The 25,661-nt window shown below is 44.5% G+C and overlaps 1 protein-coding gene across 15 annotated transcripts in view; it reads right to left on the reverse strand.

The window, feature by feature from the left end:
* Nucleotides 1–25,661, reverse strand: part of LIMCH1 (LIM and calponin homology domains 1) — a 311,947-nt gene that overhangs the window by 162,647 nt on the left and 123,639 nt on the right. For all 15 annotated transcript variants that reach the window (XM_034771939.1, XM_034771942.1, XM_034771938.1 and 12 more), the window contains one exon: nt 21,026–21,095. In XM_034771939.1, coding sequence (XP_034627830.1) covers nt 21,026–21,095 — 70 coding nt within the window. The remainder of the gene's footprint in view (nt 1–21,025; nt 21,096–25,661) is intronic.

Raw genomic sequence — 25,661 nt, forward strand, 5'->3', positions numbered from 1 at the left:
ACACAGGTCGTCTCTGGCAGAGGCAGGGATAGAATCCAGTTCTCCAGGGCAGCATCTGCCTTAACCATGAGACCATTGTTTCTTTTCTTTTAATCCCATCTCATTCACCACACACCTTCCAACTTCTGAAGCAAATGAGAGGGGGGGGGTCTTACAAACAACAGCCTCTTTCACTACACAATCGTGATTCAACCCCATAGCTGGTTCATCCTGCGCAATGTATGAGGCAGGGGGTCACAAGGAAAAGACAGTATGCGATCACGTAACAAAAGATTGTTAGAGAGTAAAGACCAGTCCAGTGATTAAGGATCTAGCCTAGGACTCAGAGACCCATTTTCAATTCCTGCTCTGCCGACTTCCTGTATGACCTTGGTCAAGTCACTAGCCTATCTGTGCCTCAGTTCCTCATCTGTGAAATGCGGATAATAATACTTCCCTACCTCACAGGGGTGATGTGAGGACAAACACACTGAAGGCTGTGAGGTGCTGAGATACTATGATAACGGGGAACATAAGTACCTAAAATAAATCAATGCATGCACACAAGGGGCCAAATTAAGGTTATCCAGGTAAGAGAAGGTTACTCACCTTGTGCAGTAACTGAGGTTCTTTGAGCTGTGTCCCCCTGTGGGTGCTCCACTTCTGTGCATCCCAGCGCCGTCGATTGGACATTTACGGTAGCAGTGTCCGCGTGGGTCACGCGTGTGCAGTAGGGGTCAGGCAGGGCCATTGGTGCTGCATCTAGCATGTGCATGACCCGAGCCCTCCAGTTCCTTCTCTACCGCAGAATCCCAACTGCGAACTCCGAAGTAGAGGGGAGGAGGGCAGGTAGTGGAGCACCCACAGGGGGACACATCTCGAAGAATCTCAGTTACTGCACAAGGTGAGTAACCTTCTCTTCCTCTTTGAGTGCTGTCCCTGTGAGTGCTTCACTTCAGGTGACTGTAGAGCGGTGCCCCTCAGAAGGCAGAAGGGACTTTGGGTTTGTTTGAGTCATTGAGGTAAGTACGGTTAGGCCAACTATGGCGTCAGCCCTGGAATCGTGAGTGATTGCATAGCGCTCAGTAAATGTATGGACGGAGGCCCAAGTGGCTGCCTTACAAATCTCTAATATTGGAACATTGTGTAGAAACGCCATCAAGGTTGAAACAGATTGTGTAGAATGCACTCTGATGTGCATAGGAGGTTCCGTGTTCTGAATATGGTAACACTTTGAATGCATGTGGAGATCCATTTAGGCAATCTCTGAGTGGATATCATGTCGATTGGTGGAGGGGTCTCTGATACCTTCTTCTCTTTGCAAGTGGGATATAAAAACCCAGAGTGCACAGAGTGACTCGAGAGTCCATCATTGAGTGGAGCAAATTGTCAGTCTTATTCAAGAACAACTTTTCTCTATCAAAAGGCAAGTCTTCTACTTTCGTTTGCAGTTATCTAGGGATGCCTGAGGCCTGCAACCAGGATGCCCGGCGCAACACTACGGCCCTGGCCCTGGTTCTGGCTGCCACGTCCGTGACGTCCAAAGACGCTTGGAGGGCTGTTTTAGCTATGAGTTGACCCCCATTTACAATGGCCTGAAATCGTGACTGTTTCTCCTCAAGGAGCTCCGCTGTGAACAAGTTTCCCATAGTTATCATAATCGTATTTAGCCAACAAGGCCGAATAGTTGGTGACTCTGAATTGTAACGTGCTCGAAGAATAAACTTTGTGCCCGAACAGGTCAAGCCTCTTGTATTCCTTATCTTGTAGTGTCAATCTAAACGGAGTTTGTTTACCGCATTGGTTAGCGGCATCGACTACCAAAGAGTTGGGAGGCAAACGTGAGAAGAGGAAGTCTAGCCCTTTGGCAAGGACGTAATACTTCCTATCCGCCCTGCATGTTGACAGAATTGAGGCCAGCGTCTGCCAGACTCTCTCTGCTGGTTCCAGGTGTAATAAGATGAGGCCCTGAAACATAAACCCTTATCAGAGGCCCAGTACGAGGCCTGAAGCCTGAACTAAAGTAATGGTCAAGACTTTGCTAACATAAGGCAAAGTTAAGCTGTGAGCCAGGGGCAGGCACTGCTCACAGAAGCTGGCAAAGAAAGGGCTGATGCTGCAAGAAGATACATATCTAAAAGGTACTGAACACTAGATATCAGAACACTCCAATACTTGCACATTCCACAGATAACAAGGAACAAGCTGACCTATCCCAATGACAGGGCCAAAAGGATAATATGATGAATAGAGTTGTTTTGTTCAAACCAACATGTACAAGGTGAGAGGCTGTACCTTGCTACATAGTGGGGCTGTACCTTGTTACGTAGAGGGGTTGCACCTCAATACGTCAGGAGTGATGTGTAACTTGTTTGTACCTGTGTATAAGAATGCATCCCTGGGGTGGTGTCTTGGTCCAGCCTAGGGGGCAGTGGAAAGTCCCGCCACTGACTGAGCTGAGTCCATTGTCAGGGAGTACATATGTACTGGCTAGCAGCACCTTAGCAGCACCTTGGACTTCGTTTGCCTGGGAGCTGGAGACTGTATCTTTAAAGGCAATAAACCTGGCCAACGTGCCTTCGTACTTTACTAGAGTCTGTGGTCATTGGGGGTTCTCTCAGGATCTGCTGTGTCAGCTATCTGCGCAGAGCTGGGGCAGCACACAGAGGGAACACACACATGCAGCCGATTGATATCAACATTGAACAGAGCAGAGCACCACACGGGTAGCATCTGACAACACCAGGCTTGCATCATTGATGGGGAGAGTGATCTTGGAAGTAGATGACGGTTGTAGGATTTGTACCAGCTTGTGCTGGTTTGTCTGCACTTCCTCCAATGGGATGTCCTGGCTTTGAACAACCAGGAACTATTTAAGCAGGAACTGCTTGAAGTCGTCCACCGAAGTAGGCGGTGGTGGCATGATCGCCTCATCCAGGGAAGATGAGTGCTGGAGATGTAGCTTCCTGGTCTATGCCTGTTTCAGTGACATCCCCAACTTGCTGAACCTCCGTGGGCTGCGGGGTGGGAGAAATGGGGTTAGACCTCAGTTCGCCTCTATGAACCGTGGGTGGACTGGAGTGGGGGCTCCAGTAAGTTGCCCAGGGTTCCCAGTGTACCCATTGCATTGGGAAGGCCATTGGTGGATACATACACAGTGGTCCGCACCATGGTTGAGCCATCTTGTTGTAATAGCATCTCGGCCCCATATGGCTCCAAGGTGGTCATCGCTCTTTCAGTGATGAATGGTGTGGTGAGAAAGTGCATGGTTCCTGCACCTCATCATCGTCTTCCCTGGACGAATGTACCGCTTCATGAGAAATGTGGGGATCTCCTCCATAGCCCACGGGGGAGCACTCAGTACCAAGTAATGGGGACTGCGATGCTGATGATAGAATCACATTTCTCCGTTGCAGCAGAGACTGTGGCAGTTCTGATGTCGGTACCATTGGTGTTGAGGGGGGTGCTCTCGTCAGTGCCAACAGATGCTGCGGCGGTTTGGTAAGTGCTGGCTTGGTTTTCTCCACTTGGTTTTCTCCACTAGTGCCAACTGGGGCGGAGGCATGGTGCCTGAAGAGACGCTCGGTACCGAGCCCCTTACAGGTGAACTCAGTGCTGTGGAGGAGGCATGTCTTCATCTGTGCTTTGATTCCGTCTCCTTCGTTCGGACTTGGCAGTGCCAGAAGTACCCAGAGCATCATAGGTGCTCACCCAAGCATGTGTTGGCATCAGGGATAGCGACCTGGCAGGAGACCGCCATTGCTTCTGCAGCCCTCTTCCTCAGTCTTTTGGAGGATATGTCTCCTGTTCCTACAGGAGGAGTGCCCAGAGAGGCAGTCCATGTGTATGTTTCAGGTTGGAGAAATTTCTCCATCAAGATCATTTTTAGCCTGAGATCCAGGTCACGCGGGTCTCTAGCTTTCAGATTGCTACAGTGGGCGCATTTTTGTGGAATATGCGCCTCACTGTGACATTGTACGCACACAAGGAGTGCCTGTCCAAAATGGGCATTGCTTCATGGCAGAAGCCACATCGCTTGAACCCTGGGGAACCAGGCATCTTCACGGTTAACCACCCCCAGTGCAGTATGGATAATTAGAGAACAAACTTTTTTTGTAATGAAAATAACTATAACACTAACTTTATATATGACTATATGACAATCTTCCTGGACATTCTATTACAGATTTAAAAGTAGCCATAGTTGAACAAAAAAACTTCAGAAACAGACTTCAAAGAGAAACTGCAGAACTAAAATTCATTTGCAAATTTAACACCATTAATTTTGGGCTTGAATAGGGACTGGGAGTGACTGCCTCACTACAGAAGCAGCTTTTCCTCTCCTGGAGTTGACTGACACCTCTTCATCAATTGTTGGGAGTCAACTACATCCACCCTGATTGTATTGGTCCTGTCAACACTGGTTCTCTACTTGTGACATAACTCCCTTCTCTTCACGTGTCAGTATAATAATGCCTGCATCTGTAATTCTCAGTCCATGTATCTGAAGAAGTGGGTTTTTTTTATCCATGAAAGCTTATGCCCAAATAAATCTGTTAGTCTTTAAGGCCTGGTCTACACTAGGCGTTTATGTCGAAGTTAGCGCCGTTACATCGAATTAACCCTGCACCCGTCCACACCGCGAAGGTATTTAGTTCGACATAGAGGTCTCTTTAATTCGACTTCTGTACTCCTCCCCGACGAGGGGAGTAGCGCTAAATTCGACATGGCCATGTCGAATTAGGCTAGGTGTGGATGGAAATCGACGCTAATAGCTCCAGGAGCTATCCCACAGTGCACCACTCTGTTGACGCTCTGGACAGCAGTAAGAGCTCGGATGTTCTGAACTGCCACACAGGAAAAGCCCCGGGAAAATTTGAATTTGAATTCCTTTTCCTGTCTGGCCAGTTTGAATCTCATTTCCTGTCTGGACATCGTGGCGAGCTCAGCAGCACTGGCAACGATGCAGAGCTCTCCAGCACTGATGGCAGTGCAATCTCAGAATAGAAAGAGGGCCCCAGCATGGACTGATCGGGAAGTCTTGGATCTCATCGCTGTGTGGGGCGATGAGTCCGTGCTTTCCGAGCTGCGATCCAAAAGACGGAATGCAAAGATCTATGAGAAGATCTCTAAAGACATGGCAGAGAGAGGATACAGCCGGGATGTAACGCAGTGCCGCGTGAAAATCAAGGAGCTGAGGCAAGGCTACCAGAAGACCAAAGAGGCAAACGGACGCTCCGGATCCCATCCCCAGACATCCCGTTTCTACGAGGCACTGCATTCCATCCTCGGTGCGGCCGCCACCACTACCCCACCACTGACTGTGGACTCTGAGGATGGGATAGTGTCCACGGCCGGATCCTCGGACATGTTAGCGGACGGGGAAGATGAGGAAGGAGATGAGGAGGACGAGGCAGTCGACAGCGCTCACAACGCTGATTTCCCCGACAGCCAGGATCTCTTCATCACCCTTACAGAGATCCCCTACCAACCCTCCCCAGCCGTTACCCCAGACACAGAATCTGGTGAAGGATCATCCAGTAAGTGTTGTAAACATCTAAACATTTATTTGTAACAGAACATGATTATTAACAATTTAAAAAATGGGTTTCTCATGATTAGTTTGATTAACTTAACGGTTCAGTCATGGGCAGTGCAACTATTTGAAAAAAATCTAGCAATGTCCGGTTTTGCATGATTGTCCTGCCCAAGCCGCTCTACTGTTTAGTCCCTGCTACTGCAGCTACAGTAAGATGCGGTCTATATGTCCGGGGATGGAGCAGAAATCCTCCTGGGACATCTCAAGGAAGCTCTCCTGCAGGTAATTTGAAATCCGCTGCATTAGGTTCTTGGGGAGAGCGGCCTTATTGGGTCCTCCGTAGTAGGACACGTTGCCGCGCCACGAGACTAGCAAGTACTCTGGAATCATTGCTTGGCACAGCATGGCGGCATACGGCCCTGGTCTTTGAAGGCTTTCCCGGAGCATTCTCTGTCTGTCGCTCTCAGAGATCCTCATGAGGGTGATGTCGCTCATGATGACCTGCTTTGAATGAGGTAGGGGAATGTTAGTGTTGGGACTGCTTTACCGTTCCTTTACAGAACTGTAACCGCTGGTTTGCAGCCACGCGGTGGAGGCGGGAGAGGGTCAGCCGAAAGGGATCGTTCCCGGGGACAGCCGCGAGGGTGTGGGACAGGAGCAGACTTCCTGCTTGCCGGATTGCTGGCAGCAGGGACCGACATTGATTTCAATGTGAAATGAGGCCATTGCTAATATTAAAGTTTTAAGCTGCCACGAATCTACGGCTTACCATGTCTGCGTGCAAGAGCAATTCCGTTGTCCTGACAGGGTTCTCAAAAGTGCTCTGCAAAACCCCAGACACTGAATGCGAAGGCCGAGAATTCGACCTTGTGCTGAGTGCGCATGTGATAGGTGCTGTGCATGGTCCTGTTCACAGAGAAAGACTATGTTCTTTGTTCACAACTACATTTATCTTTCTGAGGAATTCACTCCCTTTTTCCCATTCCCACAGCCCCATCTGCGACTGTCTCACAACCTAGCCTGTCATCACACTCCCAGAGGCTAGGGAGGATTAGGCATAAGAAGAAGAGGACACGGGAGGACATGTTCTCAGAGCTTATAGCCTGCTCCCGAGCCCAGGCAGCACAGCAGACCCAGTGGCGGGAGAACTTGTCCCAAATGCACCAAGCCAACATGGATCGGGAGGAGAGGTGGCGTCAGGAAGACCAGCAGGCGACTCAAACCCTGCTTGGACTACTGAGGGAGCAAACGGACACGCTCCGGCGCCTTGTGGATGTTCTGCAGGAACGGAGGCAGGAGGACAGAGCCCCGCTGCAGTCCATCTCTAACCGCCCTCCCCCGCCACCAAGTCCCATACTCCCTTCACCCAAAGTGCACAGAAGGAGAGGCGGCAGAGTCCCTGCTAACTCTCACTCCACCCCTGCAGAGAGCTCGAGCAGCAGAAGGCTCTCAGTCCCCAAAGTTTGACAAGTTCTTTCCTTCCCGCCTGACACAAGCCCCCGTCCAAGTTTCACTTCCCAGTCCCATGTGTAGTTGATAATAAAAAATATGTTTCTGTTAACTACTGTTTCCATCATGTTCTTTTGGAGGAGGGGGGGGAAAGGGGGTTGGTAATTGGACAGGACAGTCACCTTTGGCAGGGTACATAGTAGGGGGCAGGCACAGCAGCAGGGCACATACATAGTGCAGTGATGCAGTGACTACTTACCCTGGTTAGTCTGGGAGGTTCTTTTCATGTTATGTGGTGGGGGGTGGGTTGCTCTGTGACTTTGTGTCAGGGGAGGGCAGTTAGAGATCTTAAGCGGCGGTCCTTAGGCAGGATCACAGAGCCACACAGCAGGGGATCTGTAACCGTCCCACCCCTGCCACAAACTCACATAGACCCCCCATACACACAGTCCGTATCAGGAGGGGTGACAGGCTCCGTTGAAAGAACCATCCCACCGCAGCGGAGCCTGTCAGTCCTTGAGTTTAGAAGCTGCATTCGCGCGACTACACTACACCCGCTCCGCACCACAGTCTGCGTCCCAGTTTTAAAAAATTCCCGCGAAAACAGTATTAAAGAAAACGGTGTGCTTTAACAAAGTAGAACTATTTTTATTTTGAAACGTGTGTTGGAAGTGGGGTGAAGGCTTCTCTGTACACAAAATTAGAAAGTCACAGGTTACCCTGCTCACTCAGGAACTTTGCTTTCAAAGCCTCCCGGATGCACAGCGCTTCCCGCTGGTCTCTTCTAATCGCCCGGCTGTCTGGCTGTGAGTAATCAGCAGCCAGGCTAATTTCCTCAACCTCCCACCCCGCCATAAAGGTCTCCCCCTTGCTCTCACAGAGATTGTGGAGCACACAGCAAGCTGCTATAACAATGGGGATATTGGTTTCGCTGAGATCACAGCGAGTCAGCAAGCTTCTCCATCTCCCCTTGAGACGTCCAAAAGCACACTCCACCACCATTCTGCACTTGCTCAGCCGGTAGTTGAAGAGTTCTTTTTCAGTGTCCAGGGCACCTGTATAGGGCTTCATGAGCCAGGGCATTAGCGGGTAGGCTGGGTCCCCGAGGATGACTATAGGCATCTCCACATCCCCAACAGTTATTTTGTGGTCCGGGAAGTAAATACCTTGCTGCAGCCGTCTAAACAGACCAGAGTTCCTGAAAACACGAGCGTCATGAACCTTGCCCGGCCATCCGACATTGATGTTGGTAAAACGTCCCCTGTGGTCCACCAGTGCTTGCAGCACCATGGAAAAGTAGCCCTTTCTGTTAATGTACTGGCTGGCCTGGTGGTCCGGTGCCAGGATAGGGATGTGAGTTCCATCTATGGCCCCACCGCAGTTTGGGAATCCCATCGCTGCGAAGCCATCTATGATCGCCTCCAAGTTTCCCAGGGTCACTACCTTTGGCAGCAGTACATCAACGATTGCCTTGGCTACTTGCATCACAACAACCCCCACGGTAGATTTGCCCACCCCAAACTGGCTCGCGACTGACCGGTAGCTGTCAGGCGTTGCAAGCTTCCAGAGGGCTATGGCCACTCGCTTCTGGACAGTCAGGGCTGGTCGCATCCGGGTGTCATTGCGCTTCAGGGCAGGGGACAGCAACTCACAAAGTTCAAGGAAAGTTCCCTTCCGCATGCGGAAGTTTCGCAGCCACTGTGATTCATCCCAGACCTGCAGCACTATGCGGTCCCACCACTCAGTGCTTGTTTCCCGTGCCCAGAATCGCCGTTTCACAGCATCAACATGACCCATTGCCACCGTGATGTCCTCGGCGCTGGGTCCCCTGCTTTCTGAGAGGTCTGTGCTACTCTCAGACTTCAGGTCATCACCGCGTTGACGTAGCCTCCTCGCCTGACTTTTCTGCATCTGCCTCAGGGCAACCTGTATGATAAGCTGCGAGGCGTTGAGAGCGGCCACAACTGCAGCGATGGTTGCAGTGGGCTCCATGCTCACAGTGCTGTGGCGTCCGCGCTGTCAATGACTTGAAAAGTGCGCGAAATGATTTCCCGCCGGCGCTTTCAGGGAGGGAGGGAGGGCGGGAGTGATGGACGGATGACGACAGTTACCCAAAAGCACCCTGGCCCCTTTTTTTTTTACCCAGAAGGCATTTGCGGCTCCACCCAGAATTCCAATGGGCGGCGGGGACTCCGGGAACTGTGGGATAGCTGCCCTCAGTGCACCGCTTCCAATGTCGACGCTTTCCCCGTTAGTGTGGACTCACAAAGTCGAATTACTGTCCTTAGTGTGGACACACACGTTCGACTTTGCAATATCGATTCCAAATATTCGATTTAAGTAAAATCGAACTACTCTCGTAGTGTAGACAAGGCCTAAGATGCCATCGGACTCCTTGTTGTTTTAGTGGATACAGACTAATACGACTACCCCCTGATACTTGACTGCCCCAGAGCTCCATCTTCAGCCGAGGACGGTTCAAAAAGCACTAGAGAGCTCAGGTCGTGTGCACGCTAGACATGGCACCAGTGTCACTGTGAGATGCCTACTGCACACATGCAACCAGCACAGACACTGCTACATAAATCTCTGATCAACAGTGCTGGGACGCACCAACCTCCGAAGTAGAGCACCCACAGGGACAGCACTTGAAGAACCTTAATTCTGATATTTCCTAATGTGTGAGTGCTTGACATTGCAACCTTAATATTATTTTAAGTTTTGTGTATGTGATTTCCTTTAAAAAAAAAAACTGAACAAAACAGAAATTCTATCGTGTGGCATTATATTGACATCCACATGGTTCATCAGTAGGATTGGAACTGTTAGATCCACTACACAGACCTCTGAAACTTGAACCAACAGGATAACGGATAATGCTAGTAAGGTAGTCAGCTTCTATGTGGACCAGCCACTAGGGTGGAATAAGAATTTTCCACCATTTTTCAAAGAGGAATGCTGGGATTTGGGAATCCTTGGCTCCATTCCAGGTTCTGGAGGGGAATGTGCCCTGCACAGACCTTCTGCCCCTGCTCCCCCCAAGTTTGACCCTTTCTTCCCATGTCCCCTCCAGCCTGTCCCTGTGCTAGTCCTATTTCCTTATCCTAGTTTCACCCCCCACTCCAGCTTCCTGTACCATTCTTCTATCCCACCCCGGCTCATCCCAGTACCAGTCTTTGTCCAGCCAGTCCTAGTCTGCCCCTCCAAACTCCATATCCGATCCCACTCTTCCCCCAGCCCAGTTCCCACTCCCAGTTTTCCCCTCCACTTTCCTTGCCCAGCCAGATCCAATCTCCCCCACCAAACACACCCATTCCCAGTCTTCCCTTTGCTCCTCTGTTCCATCTATTATCTCTTCCCCCTACTCTGAACTCTGTGCATTTCAGTCAGTTTCCTTCCACCTCCTCCTGCTGCCAGGGCCACAACAGGAATAGCACTGAGAGCACAGAAGAAAGGCCTGGTGCCACAGCTTCCAAGATCAGAACTGCAGAGAAAGTCCTACTCAGCTCCTGCAACCTCAGGGGTTGTACAGAAAGAATCTTTGGGAAAATGTAATAGTGAAACCCTAATAAGTATCTACTGAACACATGATGTGCCTTTTTTTGTTTTAAAAGACTTGGCCAAATTTGGGTAGTTTTCCATGGAGACAGCAACAGGCATCTCTCTAACACAAAAGTCACCCTTGCAAAAAACAAAACATGCGGGCACTAGAACCTCTCAACAACAACAAGCTGAAATATTTCTTTTCAATATTGACAAACAACGTAGTTTCCCTAATCTCATTCTCTGAAAAAGGATGAATCATTTTGCTGAAACTTGCGGGGAGGGGGTGGAGAACCCACCCTCAGGCAGACAGTTGGCACAGTAAGTTTCAGTCCAAATGGTTAAACGTTGGCAAAGTGATAAGCAACTGAAAACAGGGTCTTATAATGGGAAGAGTCAGGCAACTTTAATTATAGGCTGTGCTATTAGCTCCACTTAAAATAACTCATAACCTTCGGGGCTAAGTACGTCATACCACTGGCAAACTGGAGAGGTTTCACCTTCAATGATATATGAAACTTAACTTTAGTCCTTATGGGTCATCAGATATTGAAATGCCAAACCATCATTGGTGCAGAACTGATTATCTCCTATCTGATTTACTTGTGTAATTTTGGAAAGTTTCATATTTTAAAGATATGTGAAAAAGGTATTTTGAAAACAGGCATTTGATGCGGCCCCAGAATTTGGAACACTGGAAGAGGTTCCGAGGAGATGAATTAGTGGGCATAGCACAGATAGGATGGTCAAAGATGCATGATAAATGCAATTTATCATATCGCTCTTATCACAGAGAACTGATCTTGTATTAAACTGCTCAAACACAAGGGTCATTGTCCACTGACAACTTGCACCCCAGAGATAAGACTGCATGGGCAACCAGTGGGACTGGTATTGAGTATTATACTCTGTTTACACCTGCTCATTGGTCTACACTTGCCTGGTCACTCCATGCTCACCGCTTAATGAAACAATTACATGACTTTCCAGCCAATCCTAGGCCACAAGTTTTCCCCCATGTATCTAAATCCATCCACATTTCTATGTTATGGAGCAGTAACCAACATGGAGCCAAATGTTGCCTTCAGTCAGGGACCTCCAGTTCCTACTGAAGACTATTTTAATTGCAGACACATGAGGGCAGAATTTGATCTCCTTTATAGATCCAGTGAGGTCATATGGCTTCCTTCCAATCTGGAATGTTGGTATGAAATCCCAGGTGACCAAAGAGGAAAATAGGCGAGAAAATTCACTCAAGTAACGTATCAAATAAAGTCCCTACTCCACTTAAGCAACAGCTACTGTTTAAGGTTACATCTATGTGGAATACTTCCAATTAAAGTGAATTAACCTCTGAACAATCCTCTCCCCCCCCCCCCCCCGTTCAAGTTGAATATAAGAGAATTAAAGTGACAAGCCTATCCCTGCAATAATATTTTGCATGTAGCTTTTTGGAAGAAAGAGGAGGGGTTGCTTTCTCCAGTTATTATGAAAAGCTGTCAGGCACACCCTATCATGTCGGGGCATGCATTCTAGCAAGTAACGCCTCCAAGAACAAGATAAGGATATTACTAATTTTGAATACATCAGAAGAACTGAGAAAAATTGTAAGACACATTATTTTCAGATAATGTTATATTTATACAGAAAAAGATATGGAAAAGAACTGCGTAAGGGACAAATCCAATTGAGTTCTTTTATCTTCCATCAACATACACCTTGAGGGAATAAATATCTGTCATAAGGGTAAATGAGGTCCACAAAGCAGTGAAGCTGTGTCAGTCATTTAACTGTAACATGAATAGCACACCGGAACATTCTACTGTTCCCAATGCTAAAAATGTCTTTTTATTAACGGGTTCTGCAAAGCTGTTTGTTCTCTCCATATTACTCAAAAAACAAAACAAAGGTGATACCAACAAGCCACAACTATATCTTTCCTAAGCGCTTAACTATACATTACATATGTATATTCAAAGTGAAATCATTTTCTGGTAAATCTAGGGAGGGAGGTTTCTTTTTTGTTTATTTTGTTTAAGTAATATGCAGCATAGCTTCCTTATATTATCTGATTACTATATTTAAAATATGGGTTATGGCTTAGTTCAGCTCAACACTTCAACAGCAAAATTACTGTTGAATAAATTGGAGGGGTTATTTACCTCTCTCTTCTGATTGCATACCATGCCAGCTGATGGTCTTTTGCATATGCATCCCTTTACTCTGCAAATATTAGGTCAATTTAAGGTTAAACTTGGATAGCTGAAGAATACGACGTAAACCAATGTGGTAGGTTAGGTCTCCAGTACAGATACTACTGTCAGTGTGATGATTAACTTCAAACATTAAAGTGTGTGAGTTTGAGCCAAATCCCTCTGTGCAGCAAGCACATACAGCTCCTCCAATGAAAGATTTCCACAGAGATGCAGACGCTGATATAGACATTTTTGCCAGTGTTGCATTTGGCCTGTTTCTTCTTTTCAGGGTTGAGGAAAGAGATGGGTTTATGGAGAAATACTTGCAAACAATAAACCTATCAATCCAGTTGAAAAACAGCTGAATTTCAATTTAAAATTTTAGTTTTACTGTTTTCTATTCCCTCCCCCCACCCAGAAATGCTATTTCCTTGGATTTCTCTGAGTTCTCTGCTGCCAAGGACCCTGTTAAATGTTTGCAACCAACAGCTCTTTTATTTTGTTTTCAATGGTGAATTAGCCATAGTATCATTGGACTCAGTTCACACTCCATTAAGGAAGAAATATAGCTAAGCCTTTTATGTTCACTTCTATGCTTTCATAAAAAGCAGAGATTAATATGAACACAGCACATGGCTAAATTCAGTAACAGGAAAGTATGCAATTTATAAGGCTGCTCTGTCCCTCCCAGGTGACATCAATCCAACAGAAAGGAAAAATGGAATGGAAATTCCATTTGAAAGAAGAGTCTAGAGGGCTTGGGGGAAAAAAACAAGCATGCAAGGACACATAAATTAAAGACTGCATTCTATTACAGCTGGAATCCAGCACACATTACAGATGAGCCAATGATGAGCCAAAACACACAGTGCCGTTCCTGACCACAGATCACACAAGAGGTATTGTTTTAGTCAAATTTTCAGATGTTAATACTTGTGTCAGGCGTAGGTGGTGTAAGAAAACCAGTGACTATTTAGAATGGCACCACTTTTATCACAGAATCTATGGCCAACGACTGAAGGACTTTGCTGTGTCTTTCATCCATCACCATCCACAAGCATTTCTGTGGCTACCAATGCCAAGATCTACATGAGAATTAAACAGAAGTAAAAACAGAAGTAAAATTCATAACCATTGAAAACAGTGACTCAACTTGAGCAGCAAGACTTCTATTCAGAGATAGCTGTGGTGAGACACTGGTTTGTTTAGAGACAACACCATCAGCAATTAAAGCTGGGGTTCTCAAACTGGGGGTCAGGACCCCTCAGGGGGTCACGAGGTTATTACATGGGGGGTTGCGAACTGTCAGCCTCCACCCCAAGCCCCGCTTTGCCTCCAGCATTTATAATGGTGTTAAATATGTAACAAAGTGTTTTTCACTAATAAGGGGAGGGAGGTTGCTATGTGAAAGGGGTCACCAGTACAAAAGTTTGAGAACCACTGAATTAATGCATGTGTAGAATATGGATACTACTAGAAAGATACATGTTGTAACTGCAAACCAGTGGATGTCACACACACACACACACACACACACACACACACACACACACACAAAAGATTAAAGAATTGGTGAGGAGAAAAAACAAGAGGGAGGTACTTTTTGTAAAGCAATAAATGTTAAAAATGTAACAAATAAAATTGTTTCATATGACTTCATCTTTCCCCTTTCCCTAAATGCCCTGATTGTTCACCATAACAACGTACAGCATTAAAGTTCTATGAATTGACCTCACATAAAATTTAATTCCTTATTATGTACCTTATGAAAGATAATAGCGCACCATATTTATCCTGTGAATGTCATCTACCTGGAAATAAAAGATTTATTTAATCTATTGGACTTAATTCACAAGTCCTTAAAAGCAAACATAGTTCTGAAATATCTATGAGGTAACATTGAAATCCAAAAATATACAGTAATTGATGCAACAGTTCAGTGTTTAGAGCAAATCCCAGATATCAGCAGACAGGCAGCTATGACTCTTAACAAGATTTCTAGCATGTTCCTGAAGATTACTTTGCCAAGTCAAACTTCCTAAGAAAATAATTTACTAAAAAGCCTGTTTTAAGGGGAACCGGTCTTTTTAACACAGTATGTTATCATTCTCCTCCTTTCAGTGTATTAACTATGCACTCAGGCAGCTTTTGGGGAGATGTTTTCCTATTGCTAAACTTCACAAATATTGCAGAGCTGTGGACAATACATACACTGAAAAACAAATACTGCAGTATACAGACGTTTCTTCGTTAGTTCTGAACCATGAGCCAAGATATGAGCAGAAGTTCAGCCCCTCAACTTTGTCTTGGCTATTTCCTACTATTATATTTGACTTTTTCACACAGACTCTGAAGTAAATTCCTGTGGGGATAGTGCAAGGACCTGAAGTAAGGCTATAAACTCTGCTAAGCCCTGTCAAACTAAAGATAAGGCATAAACTTTTTCATTTTCTCACAAAGTGACATTATTCAGGGACAAGGCGAAAAATCTGGAAGTGAAAAACTTTTTCCAGAAGTAATATAGAGTGGTTACCATTGAAAAAATCAGCATTTATCCACAGTGGCGTCTGAAATAATCTACATTTATGAAAATAATGAGGTAAGAAATATACGTGGCACTACGCAGTGGGTATGAAATAACTATCTATACAAATCAACTTTTATAAATGGTGACCACTTACATATATTACACCAAATTGATTAAATTAACAGCAGCGTGAACTCAGTGAAAAATTGTGGGTTTAATGAAATCACTAAATCTACTCTAAACCACTGCTCTTTTCATTATAAAAGTTTCATAATGTTACCTGGGCTTCTATTTAGTGAAGCAAACAAAATACCTTTCCAGATGTCTATAGTTAAACACAAAGATGGAGTTTCAGGAAGGTTGACAATGTTAACAACTGAAAGTCGAATATCAATGCCTGGCTTGAAGATCCATGTTTCCAGAAGAAAGATCTTTTAAATTAAACACTCCACCACTATTAATGACATAACATATTATTGGGGTATTTTGTACATTTGATTTTTTTGTAAGCAAAGCTATATTTTCATATTAACAAATAAAATACATTCTCATTCCTGCATATGCTTAATCAAATTTAGTATGTACTCAAACATTGTAGGTCCAAAGCTTAGAAGCAGGCCAACATTTTAATGTCCAAGTTCCATTTGGTTCTAGCAAAGCACAATTTACGGGCTGCTGTTAACAGAAGCAGCAGCCATCCTGAATTTGGAAGCAAATTAAAATCATGCTTGACAGCTGTATTTTGAGCATATTTACCCATGGTGATTGTCAAAATCCTATACTGTGAGCTCTCTGACTGGGCAGGGATTCTTTTGTCTTTGGATTACTTGTTTATGCAGTGCCTAGTATAACGAGGCCCTGATCCCTGAATCCTTAGCTGCTGCCAGAATACAAAATAATACTTATCAGCACGGATGTTCTCCTAGTGTGCACAGTATTTGTGAACTAATCATGAATCGCTCCTTATTAAGCCATGTGTGGAAGCCAATGATAACAGCTGACGTTTCAGAGTATCTTTTATTAGTCCCTAAAGCCAAGACAGCTCAGTCAGTAGATAAAATAGATTACCCACGCATAATATTTTCCGCTACGAATTCTTATCTTCTGAGAAGCCATTAAAATGCTAAATAGAAGTATATTGGCAACAGCTGCGGCCACGAGGAGTCCACGGAACCAGTCAGGATGTGCTTAGTACCTCTTACCAAGATGGGCTGAAAGTCTAATACCAACAAGTTCTTTTGGACATAGTGTCCTCTTTGCTTTCTGTCCTTAGCAGACTCACACCAAAAAATGCTAGGAGTACCTTGAGACTTAGCTCAACAACCAGCTTAGTTCAATTATGTACTGTACGCTCATGAAATGAATTTGACCATTTGCTCTTGGATATAGAAGCTAAGCAAGAAATAAATACTCCCAAGTATTCAGCATGGCAGCTATATTGAAGCTTTATCTCCAACTCTGAAAAAGCATCAAAAATTGGATGTTTTCCTCCAGGGCTGTACCAATTACTCATTATGTCAGCTATTAAGTGTGTGCAACAGAAAGAACAGAAAATCTAGATTTATCAGACTTGAACAGCAACTGAAGTGTTTGAGCACTGATGCTCTGGAAGTGTGCAATCATGTGCAGAATACTGTAACTGGACACATGTTAAAATGTTGTAAAACTTACCCTATTTTTCACAAAGTTCTTGTAAACCAGAGTTACAGTTTTAGGTGGAACCAGTCTCTGGAGTTCAAAATAAAATATGTTTCACTGAGAGTGGAAAAAATATTGACTTTCTAGAAACCATTTCCACCCTAGTGTGCGCGCACTGGGGTGAGTCATACATACTTCTTTCCAGTTCATTCACCCTAGTGACTATATACTATGTCAAGCCAACTGTAGCTTATATAATAAACAAGATCTTATGATAAAGGAAGGAATGTCCCTCAGGTGCATCAGTCAGCTAGCTAAACAGTACAGCTGTTTCTGGACTACAGTGTTAGTATTCCAGATTTCTCCAGGCATGTGACATAGTAGAGTGGGGATAAAGAAAGAAAAAGTTATCCTCTACATTTTATAAACATACTTATGGTGTCTACTCATTAAAAATAATATTTTTAAAGTACTGACAGACTAAAGGCCTGATCCTCTTTCCAAACCAATGGGTGTTTTGGGTCTGTGCACAGCATTTATAATTTACTCATCACATTGGTATGCCATAGTGCTTACAAAGGACAGTTGGAGCAGGATTGGGTTACAAGTCAAAAGGCAAGGGGACATTTATGAGGTTTCTGTTTTAAAAAACTAATCCATATCACCGTAGACAGATGAACTGTTTGGTTTTTTTTCTTTTGGGGGGTTTTTTGGGGGGGGGGGGGGGAGGGGGGACGGACGGGAGAGTCTTTTTTCCCTAGACTAGTATTTTACTGTAGACATATTTAAAAAAACCAACAACAAAAGGCAAATAGATGCATAGAAATAGAAGCATTACTTTCAAACAAGTGTAAAGTAACTCCCTGCATGAATAAGAGCCTAAAACCAGATGAAATTTAACAATTTCAGGCAGCAGGAGTTCAGCGAACAACAAAACAATACTATTTACATGATTTCTCCCACTACCACCAAGTTACCTGGGGCATCGTACAAGCAAATATTGAAAAAAAATCCAATGTAATACAATATCCAACCTCTTAAAACCTCTTAGTAAAGACCCAAGAATGGTATTTCTACAAAAAGAACAGGAGTACTTGTAGCACCTTAGAGACTAACAAATACAAGTACTCCTGTTCTTTCTGCGGATACAGACTAATACGGCTGCTACTCTGAAACCTGGTATTTCTACAAGTACCTTTGAAGTTAAAAATGTGCTTATAACAAACTGAGGAGGGATAAAACAAGATGAATTTCAGAGGTGAGTGAGTGACATACTAGGGACCCTCACAGGAGAGTTATGCTGACCTCAGGCACCATGGTGAAATCCTAGAACTGTGGATGGTGTGTGAACATCTATGCAAGTCAATAATTGGCCCAAGGAGCAGGTCTCCAAGGCAAAGTTATGGTATTCACCAATAGTACAAACTTAGTCAATTGGACATCTTATAGGCAGCCAACGTCCTCCTTTTTTCTTTAATTTAAGACCAGGTTAGGGTGACCAGACAGCAAACGTGAAAAATCGGGATGGGGGTGAGGGGTAATAGAAGCCTATATAAGAAAAATACCCAAAAATCGGGACGGTCCTATAAAAACAGGACATCTGGTCACCCTAGACCAGGTAAATAAATCACCCTGTAATGAATGTGCACGCACGCATGCACGCATGCACGCACACACGCACACACGCACAAATGTTAAGTCACATTTTTGTTTCTACATAGGTTAGCAATGTTTTAACATGAAAATTATGCAGGGAAACATTGCTTCAATCATCAAAAGGGGTTTAGTATATAATGGATATAAATAATCTCCATTATTGCTGGGATTTACAGTCCTAAATCTACATAACAATTAATGACAGAACAGGCACCATAACTTATATGGGCATATCATAAGCCTAAAGGTTTTGCACCCATAGATAATTTTTACTTTACCTTTAAAGTCAGTTTACAATCATTCTGCTGTGAATGTAATCTGCAGTTTGTAGTGTTTTGTGGGAACAGCAAATTAGAAACATTGACTTCCCCACTCCCCAAAAAGCCATCTTCTTCTTTTGAAAGAAAAGTTAATAGATTCTAAGGTACCATTGTGATCATCTATGCTGAACTCCTGTAGAGCACAGGTCACAGAACTTCCCCAAAATAAATCCTACAGCATATCTTTTAGAAGAACATCCAATCCTGATTTAAGAATTGTCAGTGATGAAGAATCTATCACGACCCTTGGTAAATTTGTTCCAATGGTTAAATCACCCTCACTGTTAAAAATGAACACCTAAATTCCAGTATGGATTTATCTAGCTTCAACTTTGAGGGACTGAATAGTGTTATATCTTTCTTCATTAGGCTGAAGAGCCTATTATTAAATACTTATTCCCCATGTAGGTACTTAAAAACAGTAATCCTGCCACTCCTTAACCTTCTCTTTGGTAAACTAATCAGATTGATCTCATTGAGTCTACCATTATAAGGAATGTTTTCTAATCTTTTGATCATTCTCGTGGCTCTTCTCTGAACCCTCTCCAATTTATCAACATCCTTCTTGAATTGTGGGCACCTGAACTGGATGCTGTATTGCATGCAGCAGAAGCATTTTTTATTCCAAGCTGCATACATTTAGCCATATTAAAACACATTTTGTTCGCTTGCTTGTGCCCAGTTCATCAAGCAATGTGATTGCTCTTAATCAGTGACCTGTCAATTTTGTAATTTACCACTCCCCCAGTTTTTCTGTCACCTGCAAGCTTTATTAGTAATGATTTTATGTTTTCTTCCAAGTGATTGATAAAAATGTAAAATAGTGCAGAGCCAAAAACCAACCCCTGTGGGACCCCACTGGAAACAGACCCGCTTTGTGACAATTCTGCATTTACAATTACATTTTGAGACCATCAGTTAGCCAGTTTTTAAACAATGTAATGTGTGGCATGTTAATTTTATATCATTCTAATTTTTTTTAAATCAAAATGTTGTGCTGTATCAAGTCAAATGCCTTACAAAGGTCTAAGTATATTACATCAACACTATTATCTTTATCAACCAAACTTGTAATCTCATTTTTTTAAAATATCAAGTTAGTTTGACAGGATCTGTTTTCCATAAACCAGTGTTGATTTGCAATTATTACATTACCCTCCTTTAATTCTTTATTAACGGAGTCCCATATTAGCCACTCCATTATTTTGCCTGGGATCAATATCAGGTTGCCAGACTTATAATCACCCAGGTCATCCCATTTACCCCTTTTAAAAAGGGACACAACATTGGATTTCTTCCAGTCTTCTGGAACTTCCATGGTGCTCCAAAACTTATTGAAAAATCAACATTAGTGGTCCAGCAATCTCCTCAGTCAGTCTTTTAAAATTCTTGGATGCAAGTTATCTGAACCTGCTGATTTAAAAATGTCTAACTTTAGTAGCTTCTGTTTAACATCCTCCAGAGATGCTAGTGGGATGGAAAGAATGTCACCATCACCATATGATCAAACTATATCACCCCTTTTTCCACAAATGCAGAACAGAAATGTTTATTTAACTCTTCTGCTTTTTTCCACCATTTCCATCTAGTAATGGACCAATACGATTGCCAGAATTATTTTTGTTCCTAATATATTTAACAAACTCCTCCTTATTGTCCTTAACTTTGTTGGTCATATATTTCCCCTTGGGTTCCTTTATCAATTTTTGACAATTCCTAACTTCTGATCAACTTCCCTTTTCTTCCATTTGTTATAATTTTTTACAGTTGCCTTCACTTCCCCACTAGATGCCAGGTTAGTTTTTTAGCCAGAATTATATTACAAAGTTAGTTATGCATTAAATGAGGCATCCAGGACAATTGTATTTTCATTCTTGAATGTTTAAACAGTCTTGGTGCATCAAATCTTTCTATAACTGGCACCAGAACTCCAAAATATATACTTCGGAATCACCACATTTAGCACCTGCCTAGAAGAGAGATACTAATAGGATTTGAGTTCTCCTGCCACCATAGAAGTAGTTAAGATTGGAATTCCTGCACTGGGACTGTCTGGGTTTAACAGGATAAAAGAGTTCATACTACTTTAGAATATATTACAGGATTAAAAGACTCACTATCATAAAATTGGGATGTCAAGAGGACTATTGAAAGATTTATCTCAGTTTAAGATACTCACCAACCCTGCAATAGGGGTCGACAGTCTATTGATCTTTTTTACCAGTCCAGGCTTTATTGCATTCAGCAACCTGTCATGAGAAAGAAATATTTAAAAATTAGTTACAAAATATGAATAAAAAGCCTTTTGCCCAGCATGTAAGTAACTAAATTACATCATTGAAAGGGAAGAATCACCTATAAAATCATTAACAGAGTATTAAATAAAATATCCAAAATTTATAACTCTAGATCAGGTCAGTGTCTATAAGCCCTTGATAAGCTTTGATCCAAATCAGATCACCACACTCCACATTCGGAGGACCAGACACAGCACAGTGGAGGACTGAGTGGGGGAGGAAAAGTCAGGGTGCTTATAAAGGAGTGGGATGGAGAGGATAAAATTGCAGCTTCTTTATTGTAGGTGTAAGGAAAGGGAACGGTGTGTGCCGCTCCAAGCAGCCAACAAGGAGGCCCCAAACTTTCTGCATGTGCATTTGAGGTTGAATTATGACCCTGAAGTACTCTCACACACTTGGGGTGGTGATCTTCCCCCTCAAAAACTAAAAGGCAAATAAAATAACCCCAACTATTTTTAAAACAAACAAACATTCTCATGATTTGGGGGGCCCAATTCATGATTTTTTTAATGCTCAGTGTCTACAATATTGCAGTTACCCATTCACCAAACTTAGGGGAGATGTGTGAAAACAACTTCACAGTTCTTCTCCATGAAACTCAAACAGGACATAATAACATTTGTAGCTCCGTGGATCTAGGAGGAAGTGAGTAGGAAGCAGAGGCCAGGGGCAAAGCAGCAGGCCTGGAGCCAAGAGTAGTCAATCCTTTCACATTATCCCTCAGAAATGGACTACATAAAAAAAGTAACACTGACTATCAGCATTATCTTGCATGCAAATCCCATGCACTCCCTAAAACACACACACCTTCAGAGGGAGCCGGAGATGGGTGCCGGCGACACTCCCAATTCAGCTCCTAGGGAAGCCAGGTTGTCAAGGGATCAGGATGGCCTGGGAACTACCTCCCCTTTTCTTCCCTCCGCTACCTACCCAGTAAGTACAGACACTAAGCCAGGGACCTACTCTAGATTCCAGGTGGAAGGCCTCACAGAAGCTCCTCCTTTTTCTATTTTTGTTCTCCTCCTATGTCCTTTGAGATCCTTCACGCATTCCATAGGGAGGGAGAATAACCTCCATTCTCCCTCTCTGAAGAGGACAATCAGCCCAAAGTTCTCAAAGTTAAACTGCAGGCTCACCACAAAGAGGTGTTGATGTGCCTCATGGTTAGAGTATATCCAAAGATTTTAAATGTCCAAAAATTGCCAAACTATGATCACAGAATGTCTTATAATAAACTCCAATATTTTACGAGACAAAAGCCTAATACCATGAGGTAAAGAATTTAACCAATCCACCACAGAGAAAACATCAGATGAGAAAATTTATTTCATTTTCAAGGTCTTTATATACCTTGTGTGGGGAAAAGGCAAAGTTAGAGCGCTCAGTTAATATTTTTAAAATCCTAAATGATAACCTTAGTTTGTAGGATGGAAGGGATATATCTTATTTTCCAATAAGTCTAAGCACTCTAAGCCAATGGTTCCCAAACTCCCCCTCCCTCCCCCACGCCTCCCAAGGACCCCTTTGGCATCTTACCAAGTGTTGTCCCAGACTGCTTTAATTTCTGTACTACCAGAATGTCCCCGCTAGCATTACCTCACATGCAAAATGCACAAGAGGTCACATTGTGTGGAGGATGCAATTTTGTCCTCCATACAGCAAAGTGCCAGAAAACCATTCCAGCGCATTCTGGCTCTCATTCAAGGGACAGATGACTGCATAACCCATGGCAGATCACCAAGAGTCCAGGGACACCACTTTGGGAACCACTGCTCTAAATTAACTGAATCTCCATTCCAGAATCCACCATTTGATGGCCTACTGTGACTGCAGGTGGAAATAAATAAAAGCAAAGATTCTGACATGTTTTACTTGCAGGTTTGCATATTTACTGTGGCCTGGTCTACACTACAAGGTTAGGTCCTTTATCTAGGATGACCCTAACAGTCCTCCAGCAGCTGTCCCACAATGCCCGATACTGACCCCGCTGCTCACAAGAATTCTGCTGCTCAGGGATCACAGACACCAGAAGCCGCCCACCCCCTATAAAGCCCCATTAATTTTTGAAATTCTTTTCCTGACTGTCCAGCTTGGTGAACATGCCTAGCAGCTTGCCATTATTATGCAATTGTCCTGCTGACCATACTGGTGACATGCTCCAGATGTGCTCTAGCCTGTAGTAGACTGGAGATACTGGATCTCCTGGACTTGAGGAGAGACCAGGTTATGTGAGCACAGCTACGGACCAACCATAGAAACACACATCTATGAGCAGATTGTGTGTGGGATGCAGGAGAAGGGGTTCAAACAGGGACCAGCAGCAGTGCCGCATGAAAGCCAAGGAACTGCGGCAGGCATCTGCATATGAGTTATGTGCTTTTCATTTCCCTTGTAGAGTTAGGTGGGGCGGGGGCTCCATTGGGAGCAGTTTGTTTATGTACACAGGGATGTCCCTTGGATCCTTCTGAGAGAACTCAATAAAATTTTCATAGAGATACTCTGCAGTGCTCTCCCCAAGGTTTCTAGGGATGGCAGCCTTATTTCTTCCTCCGTGGTAGGACACTTTCCCACACCATTCCACAATGACTTTGACAGGCACCATTGCAGTAAACAGGCTAGCACACGGGTGGGCAAACTACGGCCCATGGGCTAGATGCAGCCCACCAGCCGTTTTAATTTGGCTTTGAGCTTCCATTGAGGAGTGGGGTCTGGAGCTTGCCCCGCTCTGGTGCTCTAGCCGAGGACCAGGGTCGGGGGCCGCTCCACGCAGCTCCCGGAAGCAGCAGCACAGTCCCCTCTGGCTCCTATGCTGCTAGGGGCAGCCAGGGATCTCTGCTCTGCACGCTGCCCCCGTCCCAAGTGCAGCCCCTGCAGCTCCCATTAGCAAGGAACCACAGCCAATTGGAGCTGCAGAGGCAGTGCCTGCTGATGGGGCAGTGTGCAGAGCCGCCAGGCTGCAACTCACATAGGAGGCGGAGAAAGGACATGCCGCTGCTTCCGGGAGCTGCTTGAGGTAAGTGCCGCCCAGAGCCTGTACCCGAGTCTCTCCCCACACCCCAACCCCCTGCCCTGGTGACCCCTCCTGCCCTCCAAACCCCTCATCCCCAGCCCCACCCCAAGCCATTGCAGCCTTGACGGTTCCCCCCTCACACCCGCAGAACAACAGAATCAGTTAAGGAGGAGAAAGAAAAGGACTCAGGATGACATGATCAGTGAGATCCTGAAAGCCAGTGCTGCATCAAATTGTGAAAAGAGGGCCTGGAGGATGAATACTGCAGATTGTATGGAGAAGAAAAGAGCAGACAGGAGAAAGGCCATGGGGTCCCAGCAGGAAGATGCACCAAGACATAAGGGGGTTCTCCAGCAGCAAACACAGATGCTGCAGACTCTTGGGGACCTAAAGATAGAAGAAACATGGACTCACCCTCTATTTGCAGTCCATGGAAAACACCACTGCAGCACTTCCCTACATCCACCTCATCATTCCATATGGCATCAGGGGCTGCATTCCTACCCCATCACTCTGCACCAGGGCACAATAAGGACACCCCCAGGTTCACACACACTGACCTGTGAGAGCCATGGCTAATATATGTGTAGCTAAAATGGACATGAATGTTCCTTCCCCTTCTTAAATTTTTGGAACATGGCTTAATTAAGGCTTTAATTTATTTGCTTTTAACTTGTACAGAAGTTTTTTAATAAGTGTTTTTGATACTCAGTAAAACTGTATTATTTGGAAAGTTAGCTCCCAACACATGCTGCAGAATGCCTGGCGATACTGAAAGCACCCACTTTCTTGTTATTGTGCACTGTGACAACTCTTAGGGTCAGTGACAAACACTGTAATAATCATAAATGCACAGTACACCACAAAATTAATAGGTGCATTCTCAGTGTTATATTCATAAATGTACACCAAGCATTCCTAACAGACTCCCAAACTGCTGTCCCAAGATGAGCATAGGAAACCACAATGCATTATGTGGCTCACTGCTGAAGTGTTCTTTCAAAGCCTCCCTGAGCCGTGTAGCTCCATGTTGAGCTTTTCTGATAGCTCTTGGGCCTGACTGCTCAACTCAGCAGACAGCCGCTCCATCTCCGCGCTCCACCCCAGCAGCAACGTTTCCCACCCTTTGCTTCACAGATATTATGCAGGACACAGCAGACAGCTATAACTGTTGGGATATTTTTCTTACTGAAATACAATCTTTGAGTGAACAACACCAGCGCCACTTCAATCCACCAAAAGCACATTCAATTGTCATTCTGCAACTGCTCATCTGGTAGCTGAATCTTTCCTTGCTGCTGTTGAGGTGGCCAGTGTACAGCTTCATGAGGCAGGGCAGTAAGGGCTAGGCTGAACCCCACAGCATCACTATTGGCATTGCAACATCACCAATGGTAATCTACTGGTCTGCAAAGTCAGTCTCTTCTTGTAGCTTTCTGAACAGTCCTGTGTTCTTATAGATGCGAGCGTAATGCACCTTCGCTGACCGGCCAACACAGATGTCAGTG

Source organism: Trachemys scripta, chromosome 5 (genome assembly GCF_013100865.1).
Source record: "Trachemys scripta elegans isolate TJP31775 chromosome 5, CAS_Tse_1.0, whole genome shotgun sequence".
NCBI classification, from domain to species: domain Eukaryota; kingdom Metazoa; phylum Chordata; order Testudines; family Emydidae; genus Trachemys; species Trachemys scripta.